Below are 18,788 nucleotides of genomic sequence, written 5' to 3'. Positions count from 1 at the left end.
CAGCTAGGGATAAGATCCACACTAATGTTGTGATCAATGGCATGATGACGTTCTCACTTTCTTCTCTTTCCTAATAATTCCCAGTACTTGGTTTCCCTTTTTCAACCTGTTACTGGGCAAGGCTTTCATGACATCGCCAAGCACTAGATCCCCACTTTGAGAGAAATGGGCAGCTCAGAGCCTGTTGTTTTATATATGAAGCTGAGACTGTTTTTACCCTCAGTGTAACCTTTGTTCATAATCTTTTTTTCATTAATATGATTTACAGACAGAGGTTTTGTATTTTCCTTTAGTACCTGATAAAGACTTAGACTAGTGTTTGTCAGAGGACAGAACTCCAAGAACTCCTCTGGAAATACTTTTTTTTTGATTATAATTCTRCTGTTAGAATTTTTCTGTGTGTGATTTTGAATCCATTTAATGAGGTACGCATTARTGTTTAGTCCTATTGATATGCCTAATAGGCTGTCATGCAGGATAAAGCTGCATGCCTAAGAGAAGTCTGAATATTCCGAGATATTATCATAAACCACATTAACAATGCAATAAAATAATGAATTTGCTAGACCTGTTTGGTACAGAATTGTGATGTTTGACAGTATTTCTGCTACTGTCTTGTATTCCCTACTGTTTTGAATCAGTAGGAAATAAAACGTAAGACATAAGAATCGACAGGAATGTCAATACTATGAAAAATTCACTCACTGATTCACTCTCCTTGCCTAATTTTGGAGTGGCTATTCCATATCTGTGCAACTGATGGTTGGATCTGAGTCTRTCTTTTTTTGTTGTTGTTGTTGCTRTTCAGATATTGAAGCTGGGAGACCAGCTTTTCAGTTTCTTGTGCTGATACTCTCTCCTTACCCTGAGGACTACTCTTGTTTAATAGCTCTCCAGAAATGGGAACCTGCACAGACATCTCCATGACAAAGCCGAGGGTCCTGTTTGGAAGCACTTAGTAAATATGATCATAAATGTAATTTTGGTCTGAGCTTTTCAATTTATGTCATGTGGTTGTTATTAACATCTTCAAATTTCTCTCTTGGGTAGAAGCAAGTTGACACTGTTTTTTCAGAAGATAGAATAAGCAGTAACATGTGACTTAGAGCTAACACACGTGCAGGGCCAGCACTGAATAAGGTGCTGTTTGATACCTGTTCAGTTATGCTAGATTTGTGTGTAGATCAATCTTGATATCCTTTTATTTTAATAGACAAGGCCCAGAACAAGCCTTACTTTTTCAGGGAAGATTCATTCCTTGTTTCAACTTCCTTTTTCATACACTATTTTCTCTCCTTGTGTGTATTTTTGTTCTCACWTACTCATACTTTGTCCTCAGAAATCCTTTGCCTGAACTAATAGTTTCATGTGCCTGAAGGAACTAGAAACACTGGAAATGCTGAAAAATAAAAGCTGTATTAAAAAAAAAAGTATTTGTCCACTTTTAAGAAAAAAGTTATTTTGTCATTTTTATTTTCTTCTGTTTCTGCTTGCATGAATATTAAATCCAGGTGAGATGGTTTTATTTCACTTACTGTTGTTTGCATGGATATTTTTCTGTACTTGCATGTAACCTTTATATGGTTATGTACTTTGTGTGGTTTTGTGCTTTGTATGTAACCTACCTGAAAGTCATTCTCCACAGTCAGTAAATACAACTTTGCATTCCTTTTGGTATCTCTTAATCCCCAGGTCCTGAAGTGTACGGTAATTTGTAAATTGAGGTAGCTGGGGGGTTTTGTCCTGGAAAGAACTCAGCAGGTTTGATTCAGTTTTTGATTTTTATCCGTCCTTATGTACATTCACTTTGTCGGTATACATAATTGGAAGCCTCAAAGGTGGATAAAGTTTAACCCCTGTGGTATCTATRAAAGATAGACTTCTGCTCTGCTTTTCCTCCTGCCTGGTTCATCAGTAAGGGACACTTTAGTTCTTCTCAACTGACTATTGGAGGCTGGTGACTTTATTGCTAGGGATATTTCTGCAGCATAGACTTTGCTCATATTTTATCTTCAGTGTTCCTCATTATTAGATGTTCTAGCACATGTCGCTATTCATTTGTCGTCTCAGATCATCGAAGCTGTTCTCTCCAGTAGGCTTCCTGAGGCTAACCTTGTGCATTTGTGGCATCTGTAATGGTTAAATATTTTTTAGCTAGTATATGTATCTACTGCTTGTACTTCTGGGTCGGGTTCTCTGTCTGTCTCTCCTTCAAATACTGTGCTCCCAGAGAAGCAGAGCTGAAATTTGAGGAATTTTCTTTTGAAGCAGTGACACTGATTTTTAGCCCTGGTTACTGGAGGCATCAAAAACTGATCCCTTTCTAACTACGCAGTGGTGTTGCATCTTCAGCATCACAGAAGACCCCCCACTCCTGCATGTCATATTGGCTCCAAATATTCTTATCTTGTTCACCAGTTCATCTATGATCCAGTTGCACTAGATCCTGCAGATTTTGGTGAAGATAATTCTTTCACTTGCACCTTTTTTAAGGACARCCTCCAGCATGATCTCTACCTGTCTCTGATTCTGCATATCATAACCATTCTCTCTGTAGCTGACTTTAGTAGCACGCCTGACTAGAACCAGGGTCAGAGAGGTTTGTGATTAGAAGCTCATTACAGCTCACAGATCTTCTCTTTCTCAAATTATACTTCCTATATCAGAGTGAAAAACAATGATTGAATGATCTGGCTTTTTAGCTTTAGCTTCCTGAGGCCTGTGGTTCTAGAGCTGCTGCCATTTCACACCTGTCTGTACAGCAGTCGCAACAGTAGCCGCATTCTTCTCACTCAAGCTGTGCTGGCTGCTGGAAAATGCTTAGTGATRGATTACTCAGGAGCGAGATGATCCTCACTTTGCTTCCTGCTTCACTGCTGTATTTCTTCCTACCATGCTCTGATTAGATAGATGGAAGCTGAGGATTCTCGTTCATTCTTTAGATTGTCTTGAGACTGTTCTGTTGCTGAGGTGCTGTCATCAATATTTTCTAGGAAGAAATGCCCATCATGCTTTATTGACAACTAGAGAGCAGTGTTGTTAGATTCCTTCAATTCCCTTAAAAAGAAGTTGACACTGATGACAATGGTCTCTGTCTTAATGGTACAGTCTCAGTGACTGATGATTTCCATGAATGAAGCAGTTCTGAATGTGATCTAAGTTTTGGGGTTCTCTCACACTCTAGAGAGTCAACTAGAGGAATGAAGTTACCTTTGAAGAYGCTGTTTTTGTGATTGCCACTTCTTTTCCTCTCCGTATGTGATGACAATTATGCAAGAAAAAAAAATCTCATCTTTGAGATGATGATTTTTTGGAAAATGAGTCGCTTACTCAGATCACTGAGCTGTGCCAGGAAATCCACAAAGCTTTGTTAGCTCTCTAAGAGCATGAATTCACTGGATGACACACCTTCATTAATGTTCTGCGCCTGTACTTATGGGAGGGCTTATTCCCTTCTCTAATAGAGATTTGTTTGACAGTCAGAATCTGTGTGAAGGCGTTCTTGAACATTCTGGATGACCCCTAATAACTTCTCTTACTTTGTGTAGCTTCTAATGGTTTGAATGCTGGATTGCAAAGGRCATGCAGCCTCTGATTGAAGACCAGTTACTGTTTTTTAGATCTCTTTTTTTTTTTTTTAGATCTCTTGGTATTTTCTCATTGACTACCAAGAGTAAGTCACTAGTTCTTTTTGCTGCAGAGTCTGCAGACTCCTCTGTTTCTGTCCCAGAGCCCTGCCAGTCATGACTTTGTTACCATTGCACAGGCCTTCTACAAATACCATTACTTCATCTGAACACTTCTCTGCCCATCAACGTTCTTGGAAATAAATCTTGGAATCAAAGCCTTCATCTGTCTAGGATTTCATTTCAGAGTGGGTCCATCTGTACAGTATTCCTTCCAGAGTGGGTGTTGCTGTGAGCTCATTCTAACTTCTATCTCAAAGTAGCGTCTTCCAAAAAATTAAGTAATTTCATCCCCAAACTGAATACTGGCGGCTGAGATTGTTATTTTACCTCTTAGTAGCACTCAGGACTTTTCTTTTTACACTGGTAGGGAAACTTCTTTCAGAAGCTGCTTGTGTTGGTGCTAAAAGAATCAAGGTGTCACCCATTTCCATGTARATGGTCAAGCTGTTTACAGATATGTCAAGTCTGGTTTGATGATCACAAAACTGACATTTCTGTTTGTCACCAGATTACAGTCCATCAGGGCTCAAATTGTATCAGTTGTTGGGAATGCCTAATATCTACCAAGGAGCTCTCTGAAGACTCTCTATTCCTTCTCTATAACTAAACCCATGCAGTCATACTAGCATCACCAGTGATGTAGCATTCGGTAGAGTGAATAGGGGTTGCTGGGTGAAGGATTCAGAGGCCAATCTCCAAGTGGGTATAAAGCTATGGAAGTTATTGGTTAGTCATGCACAGTGTGCCACATGTGAGTAGTCTTTTGAAACAAAAGAAATTGGAGAGTACTTAACCATGATGAGTATTCCTGGCAATATGCAGTCAAAGTATGTATTTTACCTGCCCCAGTTCTTCCAAGTATTCACTTTTGTTGGGATCTTGCAACAGAATGGGCAAAAATAACCTTGTGACTTGCACTTATTTGTGCATCAGGTATGGTGAAAGAAACATAGGACTAAATAAGAGAAAACTTACTATCCAGCTTTGAGTGGTAATATATTGTGAATATACACTTTGACTACACTTCTGAACAGCTTTGGTTSCTCATAAAATAACTTTTCTGCTACCCTAAGGGACTAAACAAAATGGGATCTAAATATCTGGCATGCTGCTTTAGAGCTTATTTGAAATATATGGGTATCCCACTGTATTTTTTCTTTTAGTGATTAATTCCTGCATTTTTGTTTCTCAGTTACTCTTTCAATGGTTGCTGGTCCATTTATGAATTTTTTGGATAGCTAGGAAGTCTTTATATGTGCCCTAGAAAATACATTGGCAAAGCAATTATTCTTCCCCTTTTTGGTATGAGTTTTAAATGCTGCTATATCTGAATCTCTGCTTTTCATTATAAGGATTTGAATATTTCTCTTTTCTCTCCTACTCTGCTCATTTTTGCAGTGCACGCTGTTGAGAGTAAGTGTTGCTATATCCTTTTTCAAAACTTTACTAATCTAATTTTTATCATTTGCTGTGCCCATAAATCTCCTTTGGGAGAAGTTGTTGATCTAGGCTGGGATTTGAGAAGATTTCCTGAAAGCTAAAGGGAGAACCATCCCAGGTCGTTCTTATATGGTAAATGAGGTCACCGGATGGAAAAGGTTGAGAATCTTTGGCTTAAATGATTTAAGTATATAAGTGTTGGAGATAATGTGTTGGTGGATTATTAGTTTTTCTGTGCAGATAATGAAATTGAGGGAGATATGGTAACAAGTTGGAGAGAGTTCTGTCTTTTGAAGTCAGATRGGATAATTATCACATTTAATCTCATTTGTACAACAAGCTAGAGAATTTTTGCTGAGAATTCATGCACCAAGCCTACTAATTTCAGAATACTCAATAGAAGGTTTTCTGGGGCTGTAAGTCATTCAGATTTTTTTTAAGCATGAGAGAATCACAGTGTTTACAGGTTAGATGTGATGTTTCAACTCAGTAACATCTGGTAGAGGGCTTTGTCTCTCTGTTCTGCTCTTTCCCTCCCTGAGCTGCAATGCTTTTGGTGTTGCTGCCCACCTCATTCCCCTCTTCACAATGCATTCTTATCCCATTCTCACCATCTTCCCACTGCTGTGCTTCTGTAAGATAGTTTCCTCAAGAAAATTAATCCCCAGTTTAAAACTTGGTGTCCTAACACAATTCAGAGCAACATATTTAAGTAGCTGTGTCTTGAGTTTCTTGCAATCTTAATGTATTTATTTTCAGGATCCTCAGTGACAGGAAGTGCTATTAGCCCTGTTTTACAGATAAAGGACTGAGGAGCAGGTTTTAAGGTCACCCAGGAAGCTTTGCAGTTATTCAGGTCAGAAAAACAAGATGGGAGAATCCTTCAGATAGACAGTAGCTCTTAAAATTCTGTTACTAAAACATTGAAGAAAACTAGATTACATGAAAATAGATAGACTCCTTGACAAACCTAAGATGTTTTACAGGTTTCTATATTTTACCTAGCTAAGCACTTAGGTGCAGTTACAGAAAGAAAAGAATGTGTTTGTATTTCCTTAGAAATAACAATCTCTGGTCCTAGCTGATAGCCTCTTAAGATCTTCTGTTTCCTTTCCTAAGTAGGCTGACTAGCCTATTGTTTTATGTCAAGAAAACTACAGTTAGCTAAACATTTATCTCCAGCCCAAACTGTATATACATGTCCTTAGCATAATCAGAGTGATCAAAGATAGATAAACCTTTAATCTGGTTGAAAACTGTTTTAGAAAATGAGTGTACAGATCATGCCTTTTCACAGAGGTGTAAATCATTTATTTGAGAAGTATTTTATAAAAAACATTACATATTTACATATTTTACAGCATTTTACGTATGGAGCATTATAGYAGAGGAAAATATGAGGAAATCATATTTTAAATAGCTACAGCTGTTAAAATCAGTCATACACAAGGTAAATCTGACTGATCTTTCTCATGTGCTTCTCTTGAATTTATCTCATAGTCAGCTGCTACTGTAAGATTTCTCAGTCTCACTAGAACTCAGCTTCCACTTCACATGCTAATGAATGTGACTGCTCAAGCACTAGAACAGAAAACACCATAACGTGGTGTTTTGTGCACGTTCTCCAAGAGAAGCATTCCTGCCCTGCTCTCTGCCATTTGCTTGKATCCATTGCCGCAATGTGTTAGCACAAGCTCTTGTGATCAGCCTTATTTAGGAGCTGATCTGACTGCAAAAATTGCCTTGAATAAAGCGGTATTTGCATTTCAGTCTGTTATGTTCTTGAATGTGATTTAGCACAGAGAAGGTTGTGGGATGGCAGTGAGCCATCAGCAGAAACACTAGGGGACAAAAACTGTTTTATTAGTAGTCCAGTTCAAGTGTTGATCGTCTATAGCTAGAATCTCTATAGGATTTTACTGTTAGCTGAAAATTAGCTTCCTGGTGTCTGTACAAAAGGCAATGAGTCTTAACGCTTCAATGACAGCTAACCCACCTAACTTTCAACTTAAGCGTGTAGTACTTTGATTGCAACATTAAACAGGGTGTTCATAGTAACCAGTAACAGAGACAGTGTAGTAAAATCCTGTTGCCACTTCCTCTTTCCTTCCTTTCCCTTCCACAGTTGCTGATTTCACATACGTTTCCAAATTTTTGGTAGGATTTTTTTTTTTAAGAGGCAAATAGGTTCTCTGATCCAACTGCAAGCACAGCCACACAAACTGCTGTACTAGTGGTGGTGGTATATCTGCACCCTTCGTTCAAAGACAGGAACAGGGAGGAAGAGAATCAGAAACATCTGAAGCCAGTGCAGCTCTGAGCTCTTAACGTAATGCTGTGTAATACAAAGCTACTGCCTTAATTCCACTGACTGTAGCCTTAATTTCTGCGTGATGAATATTTCAGTTGTGAAATGCAGTGTGGCTTCCCTAGATTAATGCCTTAGGAGAAGGAAAAGTATATATAGTTCAGGCTTAGCATTTCCTGTTCTAACAGTACAGCCTGTGTTTTGCATGCATATGTCTTTATTTTTAATGAGTTTTATATAAGCACAAATAAGGCTTCTGTTATTTTATAGAAAGATTTTAGTAGAAAAAGTATATGGTATACTCATGTTAAATAAATGTTTGTTTTAAAGGAGAGGTTAGTTTCAGTCAATTCTTTAGCTTCGCAGCCTTTCTTGTGCTAGATTGTATGACAGAAACCTTTTAAGGGAACAGCATTCTTAATCTTCATTAATAATATAACAGTACTTGGTGACTTGACTCCATCAGCTCATAAACTAATAGCCCGCAGTTTCTGAGTTGTGATCTTCTTTGCTAAGATGAAAAGTGAAGTCTGGCTTCCTGAGCACATGAATCTGCCTGTTAAAATGTGCCACAGCCTGCTAAAAGACTGACTGCTTTAGGATGGTAATATAACTTGGGATACACCTGTAAGAGTGATACTGGAATTTAGATGTAAGTTATACTTCCATCCTGAGACTGATGCTTCTGGCCTTAAATAAAATCAATTAAGTAGCCAACAAAAAGATACTRGTTCCTTTTAAAAATTGCCTCCTGTTGTCCATACTGGGTACGTAGTGCTGCCAAAGTTGAGATACTGATGTATGCAGGAAATGCAAAGAGGAAGTGGGCTGATATCTCCAAAGGGTAGCACTGGTGAAAATAACCCTGTCTGTGACTTGTGAACACCATACTCAGGCTGTCCCTACAAAGACTTTTCTTGTCCCTATGTGTTCCTTGGGCAGCAGTAACAAGGCTTGTAGGAGTGCTTTGTTGCTGAGATGCGGATGATTTCTTTTGGACCCTTTCATGTGTTACTGTTTAAGGCAGAAGCTCTGCTCTGTCGTTAGTTTAGATCTGTTGTGCTAGTATTTTACAGTAGTTAAAGGAGGTTAAGCTGTATATCAGCTAGTGACTGAGATACTAGTGAAATTATCCTTGATCAGCTCCATGAGCTTGTCCCTTCCCTTGTGTTAAGAATATACTCTGCTGAAGACTGAAATGTCTAATCTGAATTAACTCTAAATTAAAGTTACTTTCCTTTGCTCTAGCGGTGGCTAGTCTATCTGAGAAGGGGAATTACAACAGTTTTATCTATCATGTGCCCTACTGCAAGTAAGAGAAATCCAAGTTATTTTCTTGCAATGGAAATTAAAGGAGCTCCCTCATAAGCTTAAATAAGGTAATTAAATATGCTTGATATCATTGTCTGAACTACATTATTAAACTATTTCTCTGTTGCAGTTCACGATCTCCAGAGCTTTGGACTTGATAATGTAAGTGTTTCCAAGATACAGTATTCCAATCCTCTCGGTCTATTTTCCTTTTGGATTTTCTTCACAATGCCATGTTGAGATCCTAGCATATTGAACCTAGCTGGCTTTAAACTTTATGAATCCGAGCAGAATCTGGGACCTGCTTTCGCACGGAGTTCCGAAGTATGTTCTGGGACATTGTGTTGCCTTACGAGCCTCCTTCCCTTTCCTGAGACCTCACAGTGCCACCTTCTTGGTTCAGAACCTGTGCTTCCCAGTCTCCAACTCTCCATTTGCACAACTACCTCTGGATCTGTTTGAGTTTACCTTTCCCTGAGAGTAAGGCAGATAATACCTATACCTGTACCTGTACCACCAAGGCATTTGACAGAATGGTGCTCCTGTGGCAGAGAGGGGGGTAGCTTGGGGAGCATGCTCTGTGGATGGGAGGGAAGAGCACCAGGATCTGGGGATTTCCAAATGGAAAGGGAGAAATTCTACATTTTGGAATCTCCCATGAATAACAAGAAGAGCAAGTGCTTTGCAGTTTACTGTTAGGGAAGTGCAGAGTTGAGGGAGAATCTGGCTCTATTCTAGAGCTACTCTCAGAAAAAGACATAAGTAATTAACTTCAGGCCCCTTACCTGCCTYGGGATGCTATGCAGTTGTTTGAGTTCTTAGCATTTCTGTTTCAGATCAATATGACGCACTATATAAAACATCTCTCATTTGGAAGAGATTATCCAGGCATTGTGAACCCTCTGGATGGGACGGATGTCACTGCACAGCAAGGTAAAAGTCAGCTTTTACCGTATCTCTTTTTTACCATATCTCTTCTTAAGTATTTGTAATTAGTAAGTGTTACAAGAGAAGAAGAGCAAAATTCCCCCAGCTGTAATGGGATCCCTGGCAGCACTGCATAAGAGTTGGACTCCTCCACAATGCTCTTTTTTAAAACTGGTCCCTTCATTGATCTGGGRCAAAGCTGCCTGTGTTTTTTGTTTCGATTCTGTGACCTCTCTGAAAATTTTCTCTTTTTTGTTTTAATGAAGATACAAGGGAGGACACAGCACATCATTATTGAACATCTACATCACGTTTAGTTCAGAGGGAGTGCTACCTAGCTACTGTGTGTAGTAAGAAATAACAAAAAGATGCAAAATAGAGAAGAAGGGCCTAACTCATACTTGCTGTASAGCAATGATGTCTGTCTGGTGCAGCAGTTCCTATGGGAATTTCATAGGAAGTTTTTCAAAGTGACTRCTACCTTCCATTATTATTAACAGAACTGAAGGAACAGGCTGTTCTCAGATAGCAGAAAGAGTTCACCTATTTTTTCTCCATTGGTTGAAGCCTTCCTGTTAATCTCATGTGATAAACACAATGTTYCTACACAAATAAGTACAGTGTTAATTAAGTTGATATAGGATATTTATTTAGAGATGAGTTATCTTATGGTTATACTGTTATATAGAAAAGTGGTCCTGTATTAGAATAAGAATTTTCTAGAAAGAAGTTGAACTGATATAAGTATAATAAGGTAATTGGTTTTAAAAAATTCTTCCTTTTAGTCAAGGCCAAAGAGCTGCTCATTTAATTTCTGGTTAACCAGATCTACTTCAGAAAAAGGAAAACTAATGTCAGACATTAACTTCATTCTCATTGAACACCTCCAGTATCTATCATGCAAAAAAGGTATTTCTTGAGAAATTCCTCTRAAAAAAAAGAGAATCTGTTCCCACCTGTCGTGTTAATTAAGCTTTTACAGCTCTTTACYATTTAATACAGTTGACTATTCATTGTGTCTCTCTGTCTTTGCCTGTAGCTTCCATGATGTTTCAGTATTTTGTCAAAGTGGTCCCCACAGTGTATATGAAAGTAGACGGTGAAGTAAGTACTTTTTTTTTCCTATAGATTTGGATTTTTATGAAAATCAAAAATCTACATGTTATTCTTGTATTCTCTCTTGCAGCGTAGGTGTTGACTTACACATGAGATCAGGTTATGTCTTATATAGTAGTATCTATTGTGGTCATACCTGTGTTGTTCACTGCCAGTACCATAACTGTAAGAGGTGAAGCAGCCCCAACTGTTACTCTATTCTTTTTTTATAGCTTGTAGCACAAGATGGCATCCCAGCAAGATTCTGTGCAAAAAAAGTACTTCTCCTTTCTTGTTTTCTGTTTTGTATATTTTAAAGTTTGTTTATTCTAAACAAATGTCTTTATTAGGTGGCTTCAAGTCTCTCATTTCYAACTCCTAGGTGTAAGCAGTAATTTGGTAGGGATAATCAACATTTCACATTTCTGAATACTGTTCTTTAATTTGTCRTAGCAGTTAATCCACTTCCTCACTCTCTAGAACAAATGCAAAGTCTTCAAAGATTTTTCCTCATATTCTGACTCTGACCATGTTCTTTAGCTGACTTGGTGGAAGCAACACAAACTGTTCGACATTCTTCATGTAAACAAGCCTAACAAGAATAACAATTTCCGTGGAGTAACATCATCTGGAATATGTTACAATGATCAAGCATATTTCATCCTCCATCCTAGTTCAAAGTTACCATTTTCCTCGTGTTTGGGTTTTTTATCCCTCAGTGCATGCTCAGGGGAAGTCAAAGCAGCAAGGAGATCCTAAAAGATCCACCCAAGATCAGCATGTCTCCAATTTAAGAATTTCTTCATTAGCCTTCAAAAGAGGCTGGCTAGGTTTCAGGCCTGCTCTCAGAATGTGGTCTTTCAGGACAGGTATGATAAACAGATTACCCAGAAAATATCAGGGTGAGATAAAGGTCCTGAGAACAGAGGCCAACTTATGCTCTGTTTGTAAGACTGCTTGAGAAAGCAACAGAGCTGTTGCTTCTTTCATCCATCATGAAGCTGTCATTGTGGTTTGTTAGTATTCTGCAGGGGCTCTCAGGAGGCCTCTCCCTCTCTGTTTGTCCCTCTCCATTCACAAAACCATCAAGTGTGATTATAACGAGCAGCRGAATGATGGAAATTTATGTGTTTCTATTGCAAAGAAACCACCAGTAGAGGCAGCAGCTCTACTGTTGTGCCAACTTAAATGCCAGTGGTGCTTATCTAACCCTGGCAGGAAGAAAAAGAGGTTCCRTATGCACCAATACCTCTGAGTACCTTCCCATACAAGATGGCTTAGCTCTGTAGCTGGCTCCCAGATTTTGGTTACATACAGCCTACACTGCATGGATGGTTCATGCCCAGATTCTCTTGTTGAACAAACCAGTTTCCTCTGAGATGAAACCCAAGTGTGATTCTGGGGCTTATTCCGTGCAGAGACTGATTCATACATCTATGGCAGAATGTAATTCCCATGTCCTACACAGTCTTAAATCACAGTAGAAACTCCACAATCCTGGGAGCCTGTAGGCTGACTCTTCACCGAGACTCATTCCATAGTCAGGTATACAACACATACCTTTGTGATTAGAGCATGTCAACACAACTTTCATGTTGTTTTAGGCGCATTGAAATTAAAATCACCAGCAAATTACTAAYTATCTCAGAGGCTTCATAGGAACCACAAGTTTGAGGAGCCACATGGCCACAGTGGATACAATACAGATGCTCAAGTAAAGCTRTTCTAGAGCAATGTGAGCAGGGCAATTCATACCTCTTGGCATGGAAGTCAAGAATGGCTTGCTGGAATAGTGTCCTTTTGCAAGGTAGAGGTAATTTTTATTTCTTCATTCAAAGATTGCAACCATTTTCAACAATCARTTTTCATATGATAAATCTTCATTTGAACCACTTTTCCTCAAATCCCCTGTCTTTCTTGGACCTACCTTTTTTTCCTGGAAGTTGAATGGAAGTTACTTGCTAAGAGGCGGTGTCAGTAGATATGGCTTCCAGGCCATATCAGAGCACATTCTATTTGGATTCAGGATCCCTCTGCAGTTTCTGTGGATAATTGAAATTCCTGAAGTATAAAGGATAGTTAATGGGAGCTCTGTTCTTACAGCCACCTCCTGRTATACCATGGCTTACATTTCTCTAGAGGAAATCTCTAATTCTATTGTAGGACTTCTTCATTTTTCATTCTCTTTTCAAAGGTTTTYTCCTATCAAAAGAATTGCTTTTTAGTTGGTGGAAGAGGAATCCATGCAGACCATTGCTCAAAATAAACGTGTTTGTTTATACTTATGATAACTGTAGATCATACTGTGCTGCCAAATTTATTCCATGGCCTGTCTTAMATATTCAGTATTTGGAACCCCAAAACCTGGAATTTGTTAAAGAAACTGAATAGTATATTTTCAGTTTAAATCATAATTTTTGACAGATAAGTTATTAGGGATGATGGAATATAATTTCATTTTATATAAACCCAATTTATTTGCTCTGAGCACAGGACTGATATGAACAACATGTAGAGGAATCACAAGGCACAGAAGAATACTGCAGTGTGATCAGTCATCTTGGTTTGCACAGAGATGGGTTCAGTCCTGAAATTCTCTTGTCTTTGCGTGTTATTGCATTTTTTCACACTTTTAGATGTATGTAGCCTTTTCAAACTGCAGCTCTCAGAGGGCTATATGCTATCTTTTCTTCCAGATTCCATTTATTTTACACAAAATGGTATCTGAGCATTGGCTCCTGATGCTTCATGTGGGGAGATGATTTTTCCTTTTATTGTGTGGAAGCTCAGTACTACTGGCCTCAAGTGTCAAGTCTTAGAGGGTCTTAGGAAGTGACTCTGTTGCAGAGTTCATGGCTCCAACTCATGAAAGTCACAGCACTGTGGTAAAGCTAAGCCAGTAGGCTTAGGAGGTCAAGCAGGTCTGTGCCCCTGGAATCTAAACCACTTGCAAACTGTATGTCCGTCCTGTCTGCTGAACCACTCTAGGTGGACCACAGATTGGCAGAGGATGACATGGACTTGGTATACAAGGAAGAAAATATTTGAGACAGTTAATTTTGAAGTACCATGGACAAAAGTTGATGGCTCACAATAGAAAGACTTTGAAGTACTGAAGCAAAGATTTTCAGTTGGTGTCACATATAGACTCAGACCTCTGCCAAGGACAAATGGAATAGTACCCAGGCATCAAAAATACGAACAGCAGAAAGAGAACATAATGGAAGTATTTTTACTATGGGCAAAGCTGGTAAGCTGAGAGGAGAACCAGGCAGGGTCAGCTCTGCAGAAAGGTGCACTGCTGGCCACCACCATGGGAAAGTTGCAAGGAGGCCTCTATACTGGTGCTCTACAGGTGTTTTTTAGGGGGGGGGATGTTGAGATCAAGAACAGCTGCTGCTGTTACCAGCCAGCAGAAACCAAAATAGTCAAGCCTGGATAGTGATCCAGAGTTGGACTAGATGTAGTCCTGCAGTAAAATTAGACTTCATTTTGGTGCTGTTCCTTACAGCCCTCAAAACTGTTATTAAGCTCAGGTGTCACACATGATTGGACAGGATGATCTTGAGATGGTCCACTGAGCTTATGTTTCAGTAGCCTTTCCTCTTCTTTGTTAACAAAGTTATGCTCACCATTTTTGTTTTCCACTAGGTGGTGAGGACAAACCAGTTTTCAGTTACACGACATGAGAAAATAGCCAATGGGCTAATAGGAGACCAAGGTCTGCCCGGTGTGTTTGTGCTGTATGAGCTTTCTCCTATGATGGTGAAGCTGACAGAAAAACACAGGTAAGAGACCTTTTGACTTTTTTGTTGTCATTTCGCATGGGTTAAAACACCAGCCTCATTTAGACACTACAGCACAGACGCCTGAATGTCATCCAAGCCCCATTCACAGACAGCAGAGATAAAGGAACACTCCCGAYTGCAGTTCCTCTTAGTGTAAACACCTAAAGTGGATTTGTGGTTTTCTGATATTACCTGAAGCATCTGAATTCAGTATCAAGGTGGAGAAGTAAATTGGTACAGTGAGCAGAAGTCTGATATACTGGTTCATAATTCAAACTAATCTCCTCAAAGCCTTTTGCAAATCATAAGAACCACCTCCTTGTACTACTGTACTGCTAAACCTTCTAGCAGGCATCTCCTGTGGTACCTGAGGACTGGATCTGATGATGCAGTTCTCCTGAGAAACAAGTATGGAAGTTCTCTCTTTTAATGAAGAGAAAATGATGTCCCAAGTCTTTTCTTTCCTTTTCCAAAATGTTTTGTAAGCCTAAGACACAAGTCTGAAATTCCACATTTTGGCAAAAGTTATGAAGGTATCTCTATATCCAGAGCTGAATAACTTGTGAATTCTCTTAATGGGAAGACTAGTACTTCCTGGTTTTATGTAGCATAACCAATATGACCAACTGATGAAGCTACCATTTCTTACATTTTTCACTGAGAACCTCTCACCAGCACCTACAGTGGCACCCACGCTAGGCCAACTTTTTTTTTTTTTTTTTTTTCATTTCCTGTAACTTTTCTGTATGTTGTAGTGAGGGTGGAACCTGTTTCTTTTTTCAGGGTCCTCAGTTAACCACAGACTTGTTATTGCGGGGAAACAGAATGGGTTGTGGCTGTCAAACCTCTTAGGGTCATAATGAGACAAGGCTAAATTTGACACTTTAAAATGTATTAGCATTARCAAATGCTTGGAGATTTTGTTTCTGTATTATACCAGCCTGTTATGAATTCTGTCTGAGCAGGAATGGCTGCAATCTTAGGAATAAAAGGTTCATCCTTCAACTTTATAAATTCAGTCCTCCCATGGTTGCAATTTAGCTTATTAGAGTGCACTGCACACAGTGCTTGCTGTTTTTCAGTAAAAACATGAATGGGAAAAATATGGACTCYATCCTGTTGCTGATAGGGGTTATTTAATTGTTAAATCTGTTAGTTGTGCATTATTAATATTTATATGGTGTGTATTTATGTAGTATAATTAGTATTTCTATAATTATGAATTAGTTTGTATTAGTTTATTTTTATTTATCTGTCTTTTTGATGTCTGAGCTCACACTGGTTGTTCAAAATATTTTCCTCGTTCTAGGTCCTTTACACACTTTCTTACAGGAGTTTGCGCTATTGTTGGAGGCATATTTACAGGTATTGCACCTTTAAATCTTTTTTTTTTTCTCTAAAGTGCAAAAATTTACCATCTTACTGTTCCTTAATTCTGCATCGTTGGCTCATATTTCCTGGAGTAAAATGATTTCCACTTTTGGGAGGGGTATGATATGTTCTGCTGAGCTATGGGAGAAGCATCAAAATGCTATTAGCACTGCAGAATTTCGAGACATTCATAGTATTTCTTTTTGCTCTACAAGACATTTTGTTTTCAAATAATGCAATCTTTCATATCCATATGAGTGCAGCTGTGCTATTTTCTTGGCCAGCTTGGGTCTGCAAGCAGATGGTTGCTTTAATGTGGAACCTAAGCTGATAAAATCCGTGAACCCAGGCTGCCGTGGGCAAAGGCAGCTAAGACRTCTCAAATTGTGTTCCTGGACACAGAAGCTGCATTGAGTGCTCTGCACAGACTAGATGTAGCCTTCCCAATTAGCTTGGGTCCTGTAAGGGGAGACCGGCTCCTGCAGAGTCTCTGGACTTCATTCCCAACACTGGCTTCTGCAGTAGTTGATTAGCATGCACTTAGCTTCATGTATGTGGCAGAGCCCAGCCTTAGTCCAGCCTTGCATTCCAGCTAATAACCTGGGGTGCTCTGGAGCATGGTTGGATATTCACGTGGTTGCGAACAGCTAACCTTGAGATGTGTTAGCAGACCTTGGTGGACCCAAGAAGCTCTGTAAGAGCTTCAGTGTATCACATACTGACATAGGCATTAAATATAGGTATTATCACGTAATACCTGTATTAGCATGGCTTTCCCATCACCTGAGGAACCACAACCCTCAATTAGCCTGATACTGAAAAACTGACTGTTAAGTCAGATTTCTGTCTCTGAAACATWTGATTGTATTCATTTCTAAATTTTTAACTCAGGGAAAGGCTTTCAAAATTATTTTTATGACAGAGGCAAGTGTCCTCAAGCAGCAACATCCAGTTCATAGTGTTTGCTGATGTATATCATGTTTAGRCTTTCTGTATTTTAGTGGACAAATCAAATCAACGGTGTAACAGTTTTTGTGTTACAGCATCAAACTCATCCCACAAGTAGAAATATTTTAAAGGCGAAATGAGCACAAATGGCAGTCATCTGGGGAGTTAACTGAAAGACTAGATAGCAAGACCAAAAATTACATATTCTTCAGTAATAGAAAGAAGAATCAATTCTTAGCTGCTACTGTTTGAGTTTAAGTAGTATCAAATTGCCTATCTTTGTGTAGGGTCAAGRAACCCTTACTTGTTCCCTAGTTTAGAAGTGCTGAATAAAAGAAAAAAGACATGGAAATCTCGTAAAGACAATAAAAATATCTTCACTTTCTGGCTCCCTGTGTTCTCTCAGGTAAAAAAAAAAAAAGAGTGAGCTAGGCAAGAGCTAGGCAAGCAAGAGCTTGCGCTGTGAAAGCTGTCTTGATGGATGCAGGGTTGTCTGGAGTAGCAGTTTTGTGGTGCAGTAAACCCTTTCTGAGATTTTCTTGGTCCCAAGCAAGCAATGAATTAATAGACCCTTTCAGTGCCTTGGCTAGAGAGATTTTGGGGAAAATACTGCATAAAGAATTACAGGCATCACTWTATTTTATATTTTGTGTCCTTGGTTGGTATACATCGCAGTTTCCYGTAAAGGGGGTCCATAAAGGGCAGTATGCCCTTTACTGCATGGACTGGCTTACTTTTAAGGTGACTGAAATGAGCATGGAACAGGAAGCATTGCCTTGGCCAGCTATGTCAGAGCAATGGAACAGCATAAACTTCCCAGACTGAACTTCCTCTCCAAATTCTTCTCACTCATCAGTTAGCACATGCAGCTTGACTTATTTCACGTCTAGTGCTGTAAGAGAGATCTTTCTCTGGAGAAGCATGGCCACATCTGCCCCTGCAAACTGGATTTTGTCTCTCCTAATGAGATGGGGACCTTTATTCCTCTGAGCAGCTGCAGCTGTTTGCTTTTCTTTACCAGCAACAGAAGTGTTTGTGTTTTCTTTCCCTGGAGCTGTTCACTCTTTGGGGAATGTCTGGATTGATCCATCTGTTTTCTCCTTTTAGTTGCAGGATTCATTGACTCCTTGATTTATCACTCAGCACGTGCCATCCAGAAGAAAATTGAACTTGGGAAAACAACATAAATGAACAACGACCTCACTACACAAAAAACTCTAAGAGCTAAACAGATTTTTTTCAAAATACATTTGATCTTGTGTGTGCACAAGAGAAGAGGTTTGGAATTACCAGATGGCCCCAACCACTCTTACGTTACTGTCTCTTCATTCTTTGGCATTAATTTGTGGATGGAACTGCTTGAACCTTGCTGCTATAAAGATTCGTTAGCCATCTTGTCTGGCTGTGCAGACCCTACTGTATAAAACCTTTTGTGTCTGTCCATGTTCATCAAATTTGCCTCCCGAAAGAGCTGCTGGAGATACTGCATGGTGTTTGTCTCCAGGAATAAGGTGTTACGGTGTCGTGAAACCTGGAGCAGATTAAAGTTGCCATGAAATAAACTTTCTGGCAACACCATCTATATTTTTTTCTTTTTGTTAAAAATGTTTCTGAATGCACTCATGCTGTATGCCAGATCTCTGTGAAAATGTGCTAGATTTCTCATGCTTTGCTTTCAACTGGGCTGAGCAATGTGGCAAGAGCTGGYGCACAAGATGTGCATGGGGCATTGCAGTGTTCTCTGGCTGCTCCAAACCATTCTTTTTATGAAAGATGCAAGTTGATGTTTCAGTTAAAAAAAAAAATCACTGTTTGTAGTTTTAATTAATTTTTAAATTGGATTGTGTTTTTCACTTTCCCTCTGTTTATATTTTGTAATAAAGTTAAACCTCYGTGGTTTTTGGTAAAGCA

At 39.1% G+C, this 18,788-nt stretch overlaps 1 protein-coding gene across 4 annotated transcripts in view; it reads left to right on the top strand.

The window, feature by feature from the left end:
- The window catches only part of ERGIC3 (ERGIC and golgi 3), a 28,526-nt gene extending 9,738 nt beyond the window's left edge, over nucleotides 1–18,788 (top strand). For 3 of the 4 annotated variants that reach the window (XM_085302666.1, XM_085302665.1, XM_085302663.1), the window contains 7 exons: nucleotides 5,088–5,102; nucleotides 8,879–8,910; nucleotides 9,585–9,681; nucleotides 10,715–10,779; nucleotides 14,422–14,558; nucleotides 15,868–15,923; nucleotides 17,985–18,788. In XM_085302666.1, the coding sequence (XP_085158792.1) occupies nucleotides 5,088–5,102; nucleotides 8,879–8,910; nucleotides 9,585–9,681; nucleotides 10,715–10,779; nucleotides 14,422–14,558; nucleotides 15,868–15,923; nucleotides 17,985–18,064 (482 nt within the window). In that variant the 3' untranslated portion in view covers nucleotides 18,065–18,788. The remainder of the gene's footprint in view (nucleotides 1–5,087; nucleotides 5,103–8,878; nucleotides 8,911–9,584; nucleotides 9,682–10,714; nucleotides 10,780–14,421; nucleotides 14,559–15,867; nucleotides 15,924–17,984) is intronic. The other variant, XM_085302664.1, reaches the window with a different exon arrangement.

The sequence above is a fragment of the Rhea americana genome, unplaced genomic scaffold, assembly GCF_003343005.1.
Source record: "Rhea americana isolate MKP2758 unplaced genomic scaffold, rheAme1 scaffold_190, whole genome shotgun sequence".
Classification (NCBI taxonomy): Eukaryota; Metazoa; Chordata; class Aves; order Rheiformes; family Rheidae; genus Rhea; species Rhea americana.
This window is presented reverse-complemented; position numbering and strand designations above follow the sequence as displayed.